This window comes from Vulpes vulpes, chromosome 2 (genome assembly GCF_048418805.1).
Source record: "Vulpes vulpes isolate BD-2025 chromosome 2, VulVul3, whole genome shotgun sequence".
NCBI classification, from domain to species: Eukaryota; Metazoa; Chordata; class Mammalia; order Carnivora; family Canidae; genus Vulpes; species Vulpes vulpes.
In genome coordinates, this window is record NC_132781.1 from 3,194,444 (window position 1) to 3,208,098 (window position 13,655).

Consider the following 13,655-nt stretch of genomic DNA (forward strand, 5'->3'; position numbering starts at 1 on the left):
TCTCGGTGACGGCACGTTGTTGTCACTGTCGGCCTCACCTTCCCTGGGTGGGATGAGCCGAGCTCTTGCATCTCAGGATACTGGGATGGCCCCGTTTTATTGGGGTTTGCTTGTTGAAACTCCGCCCTCCCCCCAAACCCCGCGCTAGTCACCTTGGGGTAGGCGCAGCAGAAATCCTCATGAAGCTCCGTGGAATCGCACAGCCCGAGGGTGTGCGTCCTCTGTCGTGTGGTCCCTGAGCCTGTGTGCTTTGCCGCTTCCACCTTCTCCCTCCCCCGCGCCCCCAGCTTCTGCTGGGCTGCATGCACCCCACGGCCCGGATGGAGGGATGGAGGGCCGTCCTCAGCGCACACTCACGTCCCCAGCTGTCACTATCCCCACCCAGTGGGGCAGCAGGGACCCCCGGCCGTGGCGGGAACCCTCCATCTGGGCGGCAGGCTCGTCCCCAAAGCACCGTCAGTATAGAGGAGCAGTTGAGAAGTCAAACCCCACTGGCCCCTGGGGTCATAGCCATGGTGCCTCCCCCATCAAGTAGCCAACGCTTGATCAAAGTTCCTGCCAATACCCTAAGGAAGTGGTCCTCCCCGAGGGTCGGAGTCACCTGGACATACACGGGCCTCTCTGCGGGGCGGGGGGCGGGGGACGCGGACTCTGTTGGCCGTGTGGGCCGGCTCTGCTCACGTCTCACCTTCGTCTTTCCAGATGTTCAAAGGACCAGACAAGGACATAGAGTTTATCTACACGGCTCCGTCCTCCGCCGTATGCGGGGTCTCCCTGGACATCGGAGGAAAGAAGGAGTATCTCATTGCGGGTACGTAGATGGATGTGCACGTGGCACGTTCTTACAGGCCGTCGGGGCTGTTGTGTCCAGGCCCCCAGGGCTGCGGGGAGCCCGAGGCACCGCGGGGCTGTCCCGAAGCCTCCGAGCTTCCCTGCCTCTTCCCATCTGAGAATTCCTGGTGGATTCTCGCCTGCCCCCCACAATGGGGGAACCAGGGTGCCTTGATGGGGAAACACGTAAACCGGTATCCACAGGTGACGCGAGGTCGGGGCAGACACCAAGAGGTGAGCATTTTTGCCTTTTGCTCCTGAAAGGGAGGCACCTGCCAGATGCTGGAAATGCTCACCACTGGGTGGGAGGCGAGGAAGAGTTAAAAAAAAAAAAAAGTGTTAAATTTGCTGGTATCAGGATGTCCTCTACCTGTGCAGCAACTTTGTTCATCGCCTCCTTTTCTTTTTCTTTCTTTCTTTCTTTCTTTCTTTCTTTCTTTCTTTCTTTCTTTCTTTCTTTCTTTTTCTTTTTCTTCCTTCCTTCCTTCCTTTTTTCTTTCTTTCTTTCTTTCTTTCTTTCTTTCTTTCTTTCTTTCTTTCTTTTCTTTCTTTCTTTCATCACAGTAAAATATACGTAAAGTCTGCCGTTTTAACTATTTTTAACTGTCCCGTTCAGTGGCGTTAAGCACATTCCGACTGTCGCACGGCAATACCACCATCCCTCCCTCCTTTCATTTTGTAAAACCGAAACTCTGTCCGCATGAAACACCAGCTGCCCAGTCGCTTCCCCCGGCCCCTGGCGCCCACCGTCCTACTGTCTGTCTTGGGATTTGGCTCCTCTGGGGACTCCCATGGAACTGGAATCAGACGGTGTTTGTCCTTTGTGACGCTGACTTCACTGAGCATCACGTCCTCCAGGTTCCTCCACGACGTAGCAGGGGTCAGGGCGTCCTTCCTTCTGAGGCTGAGCAACAGTCTGTTCTGGGGAGAGACCACGGCCGAGATTCGGGACCGGGTCATTCTTCACCGTGGGGCTGTCCTGTGCAACATCCCTGGCCTGTACTCGCTGGTTGCCCCAAAATCCTTCCCCAAGTTGTGGTGTCTCCAGACATCCCCAAATGCCCCTGACGGTCCCCTCAGTCCCCAAGTCAAGACCCACTGGTCTAATAGGGATGATGGAAATGCTGCATGTGCTGCTGTCTAGCTGTCAGCTGCTCCCCACGGTGTGGCTCCTGGGTGCTCAGAAACCAGGGCTCTAATTTAACTTCATTTCAGTTGGTTTATGTATACGTGTAAGCGGCAATGTGCAGCTGGCGGCCGCGGGACTGGCCAGTGCTGTCTCAGTCAGGCCGGAACATCACTGCCCTCTTTCCGAGGAAATAGGAGTCTGGTCGCAAACTTGGGAAGAGACAGGGTGGAGGGGACAGCTCCCTTAGTCTGACATTATGTTTTGTGATACAAGCCAAGTGTAATCATAGAAGTACATTCTGAACCCAAAATCTCTGTGATTCGGGGGATTTCCTTCTGTTTGGATTCTTTGTACTTTTCCCCCCATTCATGGAGAATTCTTTTTTTCATGGGGAATATTTTATTTATTTTTTAAAAGATTTTCTTTATTCATGAGAGACACAGAGAGAGAGGCAGAGACACAAGCAGAGGGAGAAGCAGGCTCCATGCAGGGAGCCTGACGTGCGGCTCGATCTAGGGTCTCCAGGATCAGGCCCTGGGCTGGCGGTGGCGCTAAACCACTGAGCCCACCTGGGCTGCCCATGGAGAATATTAAAAAAAAAACCAAACCAATACATGCTTAGTGGTTGCCCACTAGGTGCCTTGCACTGCGCCTGGTGTGACGGGAGTTCAACAGGAGAGCTCCTCCCGGAGGGAAGTGCACACATGTTCCCACTGTGGGGGCAGGAGAAGAAACTAGAGAATAAAACAGGTGTTTTTTGGGGGCGTGGGGTGGGGTGGGGACTGTGAGCATCAAGCAAGTGCTCGGAAGGAAGAGACCATCTCGGGTGGCAGGTGCAAGCATAGGCTGTGCCTCGGGCACCTGGGGGTCCCTGCCGGGGGTGGGGGGACGGAGAGGATGCAGCGGGGAGCGAGTGGGACAGAGGACACGGGGCTCACCTCTCCTTGGGTAACACCTCCCTCCCTTACAACGCTCATGCTCAGCATCCATGTGACTGGTTCCATCAAGACTTCTGTCCCTTTCCTTGGGGATGATGGGAGATTTTTTTTGCTTCTTTTATGGGCACTTCTGACCTTTCTAAAGGTTTTCTTAGGAGCTCCTACGATTTCTTAAGTTTTATTGAGCTATAACTCGCACAACATACCATTCACCCATTTAAAGGGCGTCATTCAGCAGTTTGGGTGATTCATCAAGGTGTGCACAGCCACGGCCACGGTTGGAGAACCCTGTACCCTTCAGCCGTTTTACCCACACACCCCCCCCGGCCCCCACGCCTCTCACCCCAGCTCCAGCAACCACCAGTCTGTTTTCTTTTTCTTTCTTCTTCTTTTTTTTTTTTTTTGACTCTGTGAGTTTCCCTATTTCTCAGTCCTGTGAATGGAACTGTAGACTCTGGTCCCTCGTGTCTGGCGTCCGTCACTGGGCACAGTGTTCAGTGCGGCATTTTAAAAGTTCATCCACGTTGTGGTGTGAGTCAGAACTCGACTCCTTTTTCTGGCTGAATGCTATTTCATTGACTGGATAGACCACAGTGTGTCTCCCCACGTGTCACCTGGTGGACATCGGGGCTGTTTCCACCTTTGGGCTCGTGTGCACGACGCTGCTCTCAGCTCCCATCAAGTGTTTGCGTGGCTGTGTTTTCATCCCTCTCGGGCCACTGCGTAGGAGTAGAATTTCAGGGCATATGGTGACTATGTTTAATCGTTTGAGGAACTGCCAGACTGTTTTCCAAAGCAGCTGCACCATTTTACATTTGCAGTATCTACTATTTTTACAGTAAGAAAAACAAAGTCAACCAGAGAGGGAGAGAGAAAGAGAGGGATGGGGACAGAATCACGAAGCAGGGACCTTCCTGACGGTGCCATCCCCGTGATACGGGGGACGGCAAGGCAGGCAGGTGCCCAGAACACGTGGCGCGTGGGGTGCGGGCCCACAGGGAAGGCCGTTCAGGGGACCCGGGTCCATGTGTGCACGGGACCATCAGTGTCAGTTTTGTCTCCTTTTGATACGTCCCCGTATTGGTGACATTTTACAAATGACATCTATTGCTTTTATGGTCAGAAAAATAAGCCCTGGAGAGAAGGGGAAAGAGACGAGACCTCCCATGGTGCAGAGAACTTGCTGCCCTAAGGAATCAGCGGCCTCCAGGTTTCAGCACCTGGTTTTGTGCGGGTCCCTGAGGACTAACCCTTCAGGAGCACCTGGCCCTGGGGTCGGGCTCCTCGCACCGCCCTCTAGGGGCAGCCGGCCGGACTGCAGAGCTGCTCTCGGAGGGACAGAGGACCCCGGGTCCCACCCCCTGGGCTCCTGGGTGGGAAGGTGACCTAGGTCTGGGTTCACACACCAGGCTTCACGTCGCCCTGTTCATGAAAATAGGAAAATGCCCCTTTCCTGGCCCTGCCAGTCTCTAAACGCTCCTCGCATGGGTTCTGTTCAGTCCTCACAGCTCCTTACGGTGAAGGTGCTGTTCTGGTCCCCGTTTTACAGATGAGGGAATCAGAGGAGTAGAGAGGTGAGCAGTGTGCGCCCGGTCCCGTGGTGTGTGCCCGAACCCGCTTTCACACACCGATTGTTAAATTCTGCTTGGTGCCTTGAAGGAAACCAGGGTGCGAGTGTTCATGGCGCGGATTTGGCAGGTGCCAAGTGCTGGGGCTCTCTCTCCTGGGGGTGGAGTGGGAGCCGGTTGTTAGGCATTTCCCAGCACGTCTGCGCCTGGGCCACGCTGCCAGGAGGATCTTCCTGGTCCCCAGGCCTCTGATGCTCTGCTGTGGTCCAGGTTTTAGAAATCTCGCGGCTCCAGCATCTAAGCCAGCAGCCCTCCACCTGCACAGCCTGTTGGACTCCCTTGGGGTGTTTGTTAGATGTCCTGGATCCCAGGTGGCACTGTAGACCAGTTCCAAGCAGGATCTCCAGGGATGTGGCCTGGGCATCAGCATTTCTGAAGCTCCCCAGGAGAGACCAGTGTATAGCTGGTGGTGAGAGCTGGCATCTAACCAGAACCTTCCCTGCCCTGGGTCAGAGGCAAAAAAGCTTTCATTGCAGAGGGCTGAGCCCGAGCAACCGAGGTCCGTCACCCCCTTTACAGAGGTGCCTCCGGACGTTATTTTCATCTCCTGGGGCTCTTTGTGGTCACTCAGTCCTGCCTCTTGTCCAGAGATCCTGAGGACCCTGGCGCTGCCTTCTATTCCATGAGATGGACAGGCCAGACTGTAAGGATGACAGCCCAGAAGATGGATTGTGTCCAGCAGTCAGGAGCCCCGGCATGTCGTGTCTGCCGAGTATGTGGCTCAAGTCCTCTCTCCCTGTCCCACAGACCATGAAGCGTGCGAGGAAGCCACGTGGCTGCTTAGAAAGTGTGGGTGCAGAACAAGAGCTGAGGGAAGAGGCTGCACACAGCCGCTTTGCGGGGATTACTTCGCTAGTGGTTGCCTTGTGTTATTTCAGGGGACGTGGTAGGAGAATCTCTTTATCTATTTTGCTCAGCTCCTCTTCTGGAAGGAAGAGGCTTCTGCATCCAAAGGAAATGTTGTGGGCAGCCCGGGTGGCTCAGGGCCTTAGCGCCGCCTTCAGCCCAGGGCATGATCCTGGAGTCCCGGGATCAAGTCCCACATCGGGCTCCCTGCATGGAGCCTGCTTATCCCCTCTGCCTGTGTCTCTGCCTCTCTGTGTGTCTCTCATGAATAAATAAATAAATCTTTAAAAAAAAAACAAAACAAAGGAAGCGTTGTGAGTCAAAGGTAGAAAGCCTGACCGTCTTGGTTACTTTGCAAACATTGATATTCTCATGCAGAAGCTCACTCGTTCGTCTTTGCTATTTATCATGTAACACGTGTGTGTCCTGTGCTGTTCCTACACCCGGGGTCATTACACTGTCCCCGTCTGAACCAGAAGACAATTCTCCAAGTAACAGTAGGGCACATCTTAAGGGCTGGCTACAACCAAAACCATCCAAATCTCCAAATCGTAGCTCCGCCTGTAGTTAAACCAAGTTAAACCAAAGAAGATACTTTTTTTTTTTTAAGAAGATACATTTTTGAAGATCCATCTGCTTGTAACCGTGCTTGTCATCTACGGCTATTTCATGTGTAATACTGGAAGCAAGCAAGGGACATGGGGCACATTTTAGTTTCTAGCTGGCCCTGGAGCCTATGATCAACAAAAGGCACTTCCAACAGAGGCTGGCACACTCGTTACGGAGAGACCTGACTTCTTCCCCCAGCCGGGCGAGATGGCTCTGGGTCAAATCTGGTGTTTACTTTCTGAGCACAGACTCTCCATCTTGTTCTCCTGGAGGCAGGATGGGCCACCCAGAAATCACGGGGCACAGTAAACCACTCAGCCAGCGCTGGCAGTGGCCCCAGGAGTGACCGCACGGCCCGAGGCAGCCCACCTCCTCTTGGGCTGATGACTCAAGTTCACATGTTGAGCTGGGCACCATGAGACATTCATGTTCAGGAACTGTTACAGAATTGGCCCTATAATTTTCTTCTGCAGTCCTCTCCTCCAAGAGGAAAAAGAAGCCTACAGTCCTCAGTTACAAATTTTAATTAATTCCTGTTTTTCTCTCCAAGGAAGACTGTGCGTTTTTCCAAGGCAGATGTAGGAGGGTGTTGTAACAGATGTTCCCATCGTGCGGGCCCAACCAAGCCTTAATGACTGTACCTGTACCGAAGGGGTGTCCTTTGAACTTTCTGAGATGCTGTTTCGTTTATATGTGACCTCCAAGGTGAACAGGAGCCCCGTGGCCAGGGCCGTGGAAGGTACACTGTGCGCACTGCATCTCCGCGTCCTTCCCTGTGCTACTCTTGGCCGGAGCATGAATTGGTGGCGAAAAGGTCAACAGGGAAGGTAGCAAAAAACAGGCAGATGATGAAGCAAACTGTTAGAACAAATACCCACGGTGTTGTCAGTAAACTTTTATTGTGCAGTTTACAATGTGTGAAGAACCGTGGATTAAGAAAACCTTCATGGCTATGATCTGGTTAAGGAGCAAGACGCCTAAGAAAGGCAAGGAAAGGGGCGCCGGGGTGGCTCAGTCGGTGAAGCTTTGCCTTTGGCTCAGGTCAGATCCCGGGGCCCTGGGATGGAGCTTCCATCAGGCTCACTGCTCAGCGGGGAGTCTGCTCCTCCCTCTCCCACTGCCCCTCCCCCCTGCTCCTTGTCTCTCTCTCTCTCTTTCAAACAAATAAATAAAATCTTAAAAAAAAAAAGGGGGGGGGCAAAGAACAGCACAGAGTGGGCCATCGCGAGTCAGGCAGCAGACAGCGCTGGCGAACTCGGAGGGTGGAGCCAGCATGAGTCCCACCCCGACCATCAGGCACCACCAGGCTGGGCTGGAGGGGCTGCAGGGTGGGGGGGACCGGCCGGGAGACAGGACAGACAGGGAGCTATTTGCCATCTGTCCCTTGCCTGCCCCCCCTTCGGCTACTCTGAACTCCTAGAAGTGCCTATATAGTTCTAGAAGGGGGAAGAAAAAGGCAAATGCCTATTTTGGAAGTACTTAGAGCCACCCAACGCTTCTCTTCCGTTAGTGGTTAGGATTCAGAACAAACGCTCCGGCAGCAATCCTGCTCCTTGATCCTTTTCTGCACCTGGCACGTCGTTCAAGTCTGAACAGGTGCGAGGGAAAGTAGAGCTCCGGGAGGTAAGCGGGCCGCTAGCACGGAAGTGAGAGCATCCCAGTCCCCATCCAGGGAGTGTGTCCGCCACCTGCCCGGCACACAGGACGTCCCTGTGCACAGCCTCAGGCCAGCCAACCCGCGTTTCTACCCGGCCAGGGGTCCCGGTTTGATGTATTCGAGACTGGGGGGCAGTCGCCAAGCTGCATTATGCCCCGAAGTGCATTTCTATTCGTGGATCCTCCGCGGCCGGCGCTGTGCCTAAGATCACTACGTTGGCCATCCCAGAGCTTTGTCAAGCGGAGAGCCCAGGGTGCACCCCCGGCTCCCACCTGCCCCTCGGGGAGCCCCCCGCCACCAGGCTCCACGGCTCACCACTCGCTGGAAGGCCGAGATTTGAGGTGACCTCTCAGGCCTTCACCGGAATGCACTTGGCTCGTGCCAGGGCTGCCACCAGCACAAGCGCTTCGGGAGAGGAAGGGAGGAGTCGACTGGGAGGCCCGAGGTAGGAAAGACAAACAGTGCCGCCGCCTCGGCGGTGAAGGGACATCGGAGCTGATTTCCAGCTTGATGCAGATCCATGTTTTTGCTGCTCGCGGTGGAAAAACCCAGAGAAGTTCAACGTCAAACGGACAACATGTTTGTGAACGATAAAACAGGGAAAACGTGATGTACACACACGATCTGTTTTGTGCAAACACACACGTGTGAAAGAATATTGGAAGGAAACGCGTCTGAGGGCTAGCTGTAGGAAAGCGGGAGGTTTCTTTCGTGTCCCTTCCCTGTCTGCCGAGGGCTCTGCGGTGAGCACGTGTCCTGTCTGTGCTCCGAGCGGACAGTCCATGGTGTGCCCGTCAGTGCGGGCTGCTGGGACAGCATTGACTCCCTCCCCGTCCTGGGGGCTGGGAGTCCGGCATCCAGGCGTGGGCAGGGCTGGTTCTCCCGGGCTCGCAGATGGCCGTCTCCTCCTCGAGGCCTCAGTGCCTGTCCCTCTGTCCGCGTCTGTGTCCTGATCTCTTCCTATAAGGACGCCTTTCTTATTGCATGTGCCCCCCCCCCCCCACCAGTGATCTCAATTAATCTCATCTCCAGATGCAGGTGCATCCTGAGGTGCTGAGGGTCAGGGCTTCACATGGGAATCTTGGAGGGGCTGCTGCTCAGCCCACAACACACGGTGTCGTGGGCAATGAACCTCCACGCACCCAAGCTGCACTTGGGTGCCGGAGGTCGGCAGGAGGAGGACCCATATCTTGTGCTGAGCTGGGTGATCCCTGTCTCCTCAGGAAAGGCCGAGGGGAACGGCAAGATGCACATCACCCTTTGTGACTTCATCGTGCCCTGGGACACCCTGAGCAGCACCCAGAAGAAGAGTCTGAACCATAGGTACCAGATGGGCTGTGAGTGCAAGGTAAGCCGGCGCCACCTGCCTCTGGGCTTTACCTCATCACCTCCTTCTCCAGGGGGACTGCCGGGCTTTCCGGGGCCTCTCAGGCCCCAGGGTCCTCAGGACAGGGCTCTGGGGAGGGACGGCCTCTCCACAGCGAGGAGCCCTGAGGAGGCATGCCCCTGTAGACGGATATTTGGGAGGTCAGGGGCATCTGGCCTTATGGCTGGCAGCTCCTAGGAAGGAGACCTTCCCGGGGGAGGAATTTTTTGGAGAGGACCGGGTGCTGTGAGTACTCTTTACAGATGCACAAGTGCAAAGACTTGAGTGCCTTGGGAAAGAACATCCCAGCCCGAGGGCCAGTGTTCCAGCCATATCCATGCCCTGGGGCCACGGCGAACCCTGACACCCCACCTCCTTCTTACAAGCAGCCCGGAGGGGTGCCTGGGTGCCTCAGTCTCAGGCCATGATCTCGGGGTCCTGGGATCAAGCCCCACGTTGGGCTCCCTGCTCTGTGGGGAGTCTGCTTGTCCCACTCCCTGTGCCCCTGCTCGTGTTCCCCCCTCAAATAAATAGATTAAAATGTCCCAGAGGTCGTGCTAAGCAGTTAGAGCAGCACCAACATTAAGTGCAGCTGTAGGCAGGGGGACCTCCAGGGCCCCAGGCCTGGGTCCTCTCTCTCCCGCCGCCCCAGCCTCGGGCCCCAGCAGGAAGCACCGCCAGGCACCAGGGCGCCTCTGCCCCTGGAAGTGGTTCTGGGGGCGGAAGGCTGCAGGGACTGGCTTCTGCTGATGAGCGCTGCTCACGCAGCCCTCGTGCTAGCGCTGGCACATCATCGCGAGCCAGTCCCTTGGCTCATTCAAAGTGAGAATTGTGACCTACAGCCACACGGACGTGGAGCAGAGTCCTCCGTGTCCAACGTGCAATCAAAACGAGCTCCTCCCTGCCCCTCTTGTGGACTCGGTTCCTCCGCAGAGATGCTACTTGCCCATCCCCTCAAAGCCCGTGCATATGCTTCAGGGCAAGATACCAACCTTTTCATTTGGAACCCAGCTCCAGGGAATTTCCGACCCTCTGTGGTGGTGGTGGAGGGGGGCAGCACTGAAGCCTTTGCTCAGGCTCAGGGATGGTAGACCAGATAGCCCAGAGCAGAGGGGCACCTACAGTGGGTGTGGGTGCGGGGGCTACTGCACAGGGGTCCCCCCGGCCCTGCCCCCTCCAAGGCAGGCTGCCTGCTGCTGTTTAGAGAGGAGGGGGCACTCAGGAAAGGCTGCGGATGGAGCAGTTGACTCGAGCCCCCACTCCCCGCCGCCACCCCTGCCCCCCGCCTCTGTGCTCATGTGGTCATTCATTTAACAAACTGCCCTTGAACAACTTTGTGGGGCGTGTGGCTAGGTTCTGGAGATGCCCCCTTGAGTGGCCTCGGTCCCTGACCGAATCCGCCTCCGTGTCCGTCTTCCTAGATCACGCGCTGCCCCATGATCCCGTGCTACATCTCGTCTCCGGATGAGTGCCTCTGGATGGACTGGGTCACGGAGAAGAGCATCAACGGGCATCAGGCCAAGTTCTTCGCCTGCATCAAGAGAAGCGACGGCTCCTGTGCATGGTACCGCGGAGCGGCACCCCCCAAGCAGGAGTTTCTCGATATTGAGGACCCGTAAGCAGGCCAACAGCACCCCTTTGGCCAACGGAAAAGCCTCCAAGAGTTTAGACTGGTCCAGCTCTGACATCCCTTCCCGGAAACAGCATGAATAAAACAGTCATCCAAGTGGGTCTAAATTAGTATGATTCTCCTCTTACCCCCACCTCCCTTTGAAACATGGCCATGGGCCCTCACCCCATCCGCCGGCCTGGGCAGTGTGTGTCGCAGGCTTCCATCCTTGGGTGCAGGCAGGGCTGGGGCGCACGGGCCCAGCCCCAGCCCTGACACTGTCACAAACACTGAGCAGGCCGCACATGGGCGTCCCCCAGGCCTGGTCAGGGCAGAGCCTGGAAATGTGCATTTTGCAGAAAATTTTGAGGGTCGTTGCAAGACTGTGTAGCAGGCCTACCAGGTCCCTTTCATCTCGAGAGGGGCAAGTCCCTCGTTTCCTGCAGCTTCCACACCTCTGGCCCTAGGGTGGCAGGCCCTGCCCCTTGCAAGTGCCCCTGTCTCCTCTGTGCTCCTCGTGGACTCCCGGTACCTGTGACTCCCATAAATACAGAAGCAGCCCTGGACCAGTGGCGGGCTCTCGGAGGAGCCGCGGTTAATCCTGTTAATCAGCAGAATCGCAGTGGGAGCCACGCTCCAGGGCCTCGTCTGAAGTGGGTGACATGTTTCAGCTTCAGCCAAGTCCTTCCAGTGCCCCCACCACATGCCCCGACACTGGGGGAGTCTATGGCATTCCGCCCTGAGGGCAGACGTTTGGGGGGGACGCTTGGCTCCCCTTGCAGTTTACTCCCAGGCTTCTGAAGTCATTTTGGCTTGCTCCTCCTCCTCCTGCCATCGGGCTTCCAGATGAGTTGCACACGCTGGCTTTGCAAGGGGTTGCGTGTGGCCAGCGGCCTGGGCTGGCTGTGCCCTGTTTGCACATCCAGGGGCCATCGAAAACTGGGTCTTGCTGTGCCCCCCAACGCACCTCAGAGCCCCTCCCTCCAAGACGGACGGTCACTGTGCTGGGCATGGATTTCTGTGAGTGAAGTTAGCTGGGCGTGTTGTGAAGTCTTACCTAGGAAGGGAAAAACTGGGGAGGTAGTCGAGTTCGATGGATCTCTCTCTGGGCCTCCCGGATGCAGTGGCCAACATCCCGTTGTTCGAAAGATGAATTCTCAGTTGTTGTATGAACCCAAGCTCCAGGTGTACCAACCTCCGTGTATATTTGTCACATTAAGATCTCTTGGTCAAAAAACATCATAGGGGGACTAGAGAACCTGTTGTTTTATCCTAAACGTGGTTTTCTGCTGCAAGTAAAATGGAGGTTGATGCAGGCAGAAATCTGTCAGTAACGAAAATCTTTTTCTTCCTACTTGTAAAGATAAACTCTTGTGAGTTTTTCTTGCACGTCGGGCAAACACACCTGTACACGAGCACGTGCGCACGCACACGCTGCAACCCAAGTCTGTCCGCCTGTGAGTGGTCCTTCTGCAGAATGCTTCCAAAGTCACCGTGTTCTCAGTGTTGCTCTGTTCAGCGGTGACCCCAAAGCACCGTAAGACTCCTGACCCCCAAGTGGCGTGTGAGCCCCCATGCCTGCCGGGACCTGGTCAGCGTAGATTTTGATGACTTCCCTCTCTTGGGCAGACTAGGAGAAAATCCAGGAATTAGCCCCCGCTTCCAGGGTGTTTTCATGCTGTACAGTGATAGAAAGTTTGTAAGATGTCATAATGGACCAGTCCATGTGATTTCAGTATATACAAGATCACCAGACCCCTCCAATCAATATAACACCCCACCCCCGTTTGCTTCCTGTATGGTGTTATCATATGTAACATTTACTCCTGTTTCTGCTGATTTTTTTTTTTTAATGTTTCGGTTTGTTTCTGACATCCGTTGTAATCATTCCTGTGCTGTGTTTTTTTATTACCCTTGGTAGGCATTAGACTTGCACTTTTTTTTTTTTTTTTTTAAGGTTTCTGCATCGTGGAAGCATTTGACCCAGAATGGAAAGCAGGGCATGGTAGCTAGCCTATGATGGTGGATTCCTTCAGATGTTTTCTTTCCTTCTTTGAGTATGGTTGCTTTTTCCATCTGCTACCTTTTGTTCTCTGGTTCAAATCATTACAGAGGAAAGGGTCTTTGAGTTGGTCGGTTCCAAAAGTTGGCCTTTATACTCAATCCACACACATTGGTCTTCTAGCCATGCTGAGCAGAAAACAAAAACAGAAACAGAAAAACCAAGATGAAGTGCCCAGTGGCAGCCAAGAGACAAAGCCACTCAAATACCGTCAGAGTAAACCATTGCAACGTGCATGTAGTGGAAGAAGGCTCTCCATTCGGCATTGTTTAATTTATATGTTATGTTCTACGCACTGCTCGTTCCTCCCTCCATTCTTGTCTTCATGCAAGCAACTCAAAATATTTAAAATGAAGTTTACATTGTAGTTATTTTCAAACCTTTGCTTGATAAGTATTAAGAAATATCGGACTTGCTGCCATAATTTAAAGCTTTGTTTGATTGTGTTTGTTTTTGCTTGGGTTGTTTTTTTTTTTGTTTTGTTTTGTTTTGTTTTGTTTTGTTTTAACTTTTGGGCAATGTGTTTTTGCTGGAATATGAAGTCTGAGACCTTCCTGTGCTGGGAAGACGTGAGAGCTGTTGAACGTTGACAAGCAGACTGCGCATGTCTCCGATGCTTTGTATCATTCTTGAGTGATCGCTCGGTCAATGGACAATAAACAGTATTATATCAAGAACGCTGGCTCTGTCTGGGTGGCTATATCCGACGTCCTAGCTTAAGAACTGAGCACCTCAAAAAATAATAATAATAAAAATTAAAAAATAAAAATAAATAAAAATAAAAAGAACTGAGCACCTCCAGAGGAGCTCCACCTCAGTGGAGGTGGCGACGTGTCTCCCGGAGAAGGAGAGGCTCTGGGTGCTTTGGGGAGAACGTGGGAAAGTGCAGCAGAGACGGGGCGGGCAACCGGAAACGTGGTTTTCTTAGATCGGCCAAGAGGAGAGCGCATGTGACAGGGGCCCCTTTGTTCATTTGGCAC

At 54.3% G+C, this 13,655-nt stretch overlaps 1 protein-coding gene across 1 annotated transcript in view; it reads left to right on the plus strand.

Moving 5' to 3' along the window:
* The window catches only part of TIMP2 (TIMP metallopeptidase inhibitor 2), a 48,348-nt gene extending 34,996 nt beyond the window's left edge, over positions 1-13,352 (plus strand). The window contains exons 3-5 of the mRNA XM_072746531.1: positions 703-811; positions 8,862-8,986; positions 10,426-13,352. Coding sequence (XP_072602632.1) covers positions 703-811; positions 8,862-8,986; positions 10,426-10,623 — 432 coding nt within the window. The 3' untranslated portion in view covers positions 10,624-13,352. The remainder of the gene's footprint in view (positions 1-702; positions 812-8,861; positions 8,987-10,425) is intronic.
* The last annotated feature ends 303 nt before the right edge of the window (positions 13,353-13,655 follow it).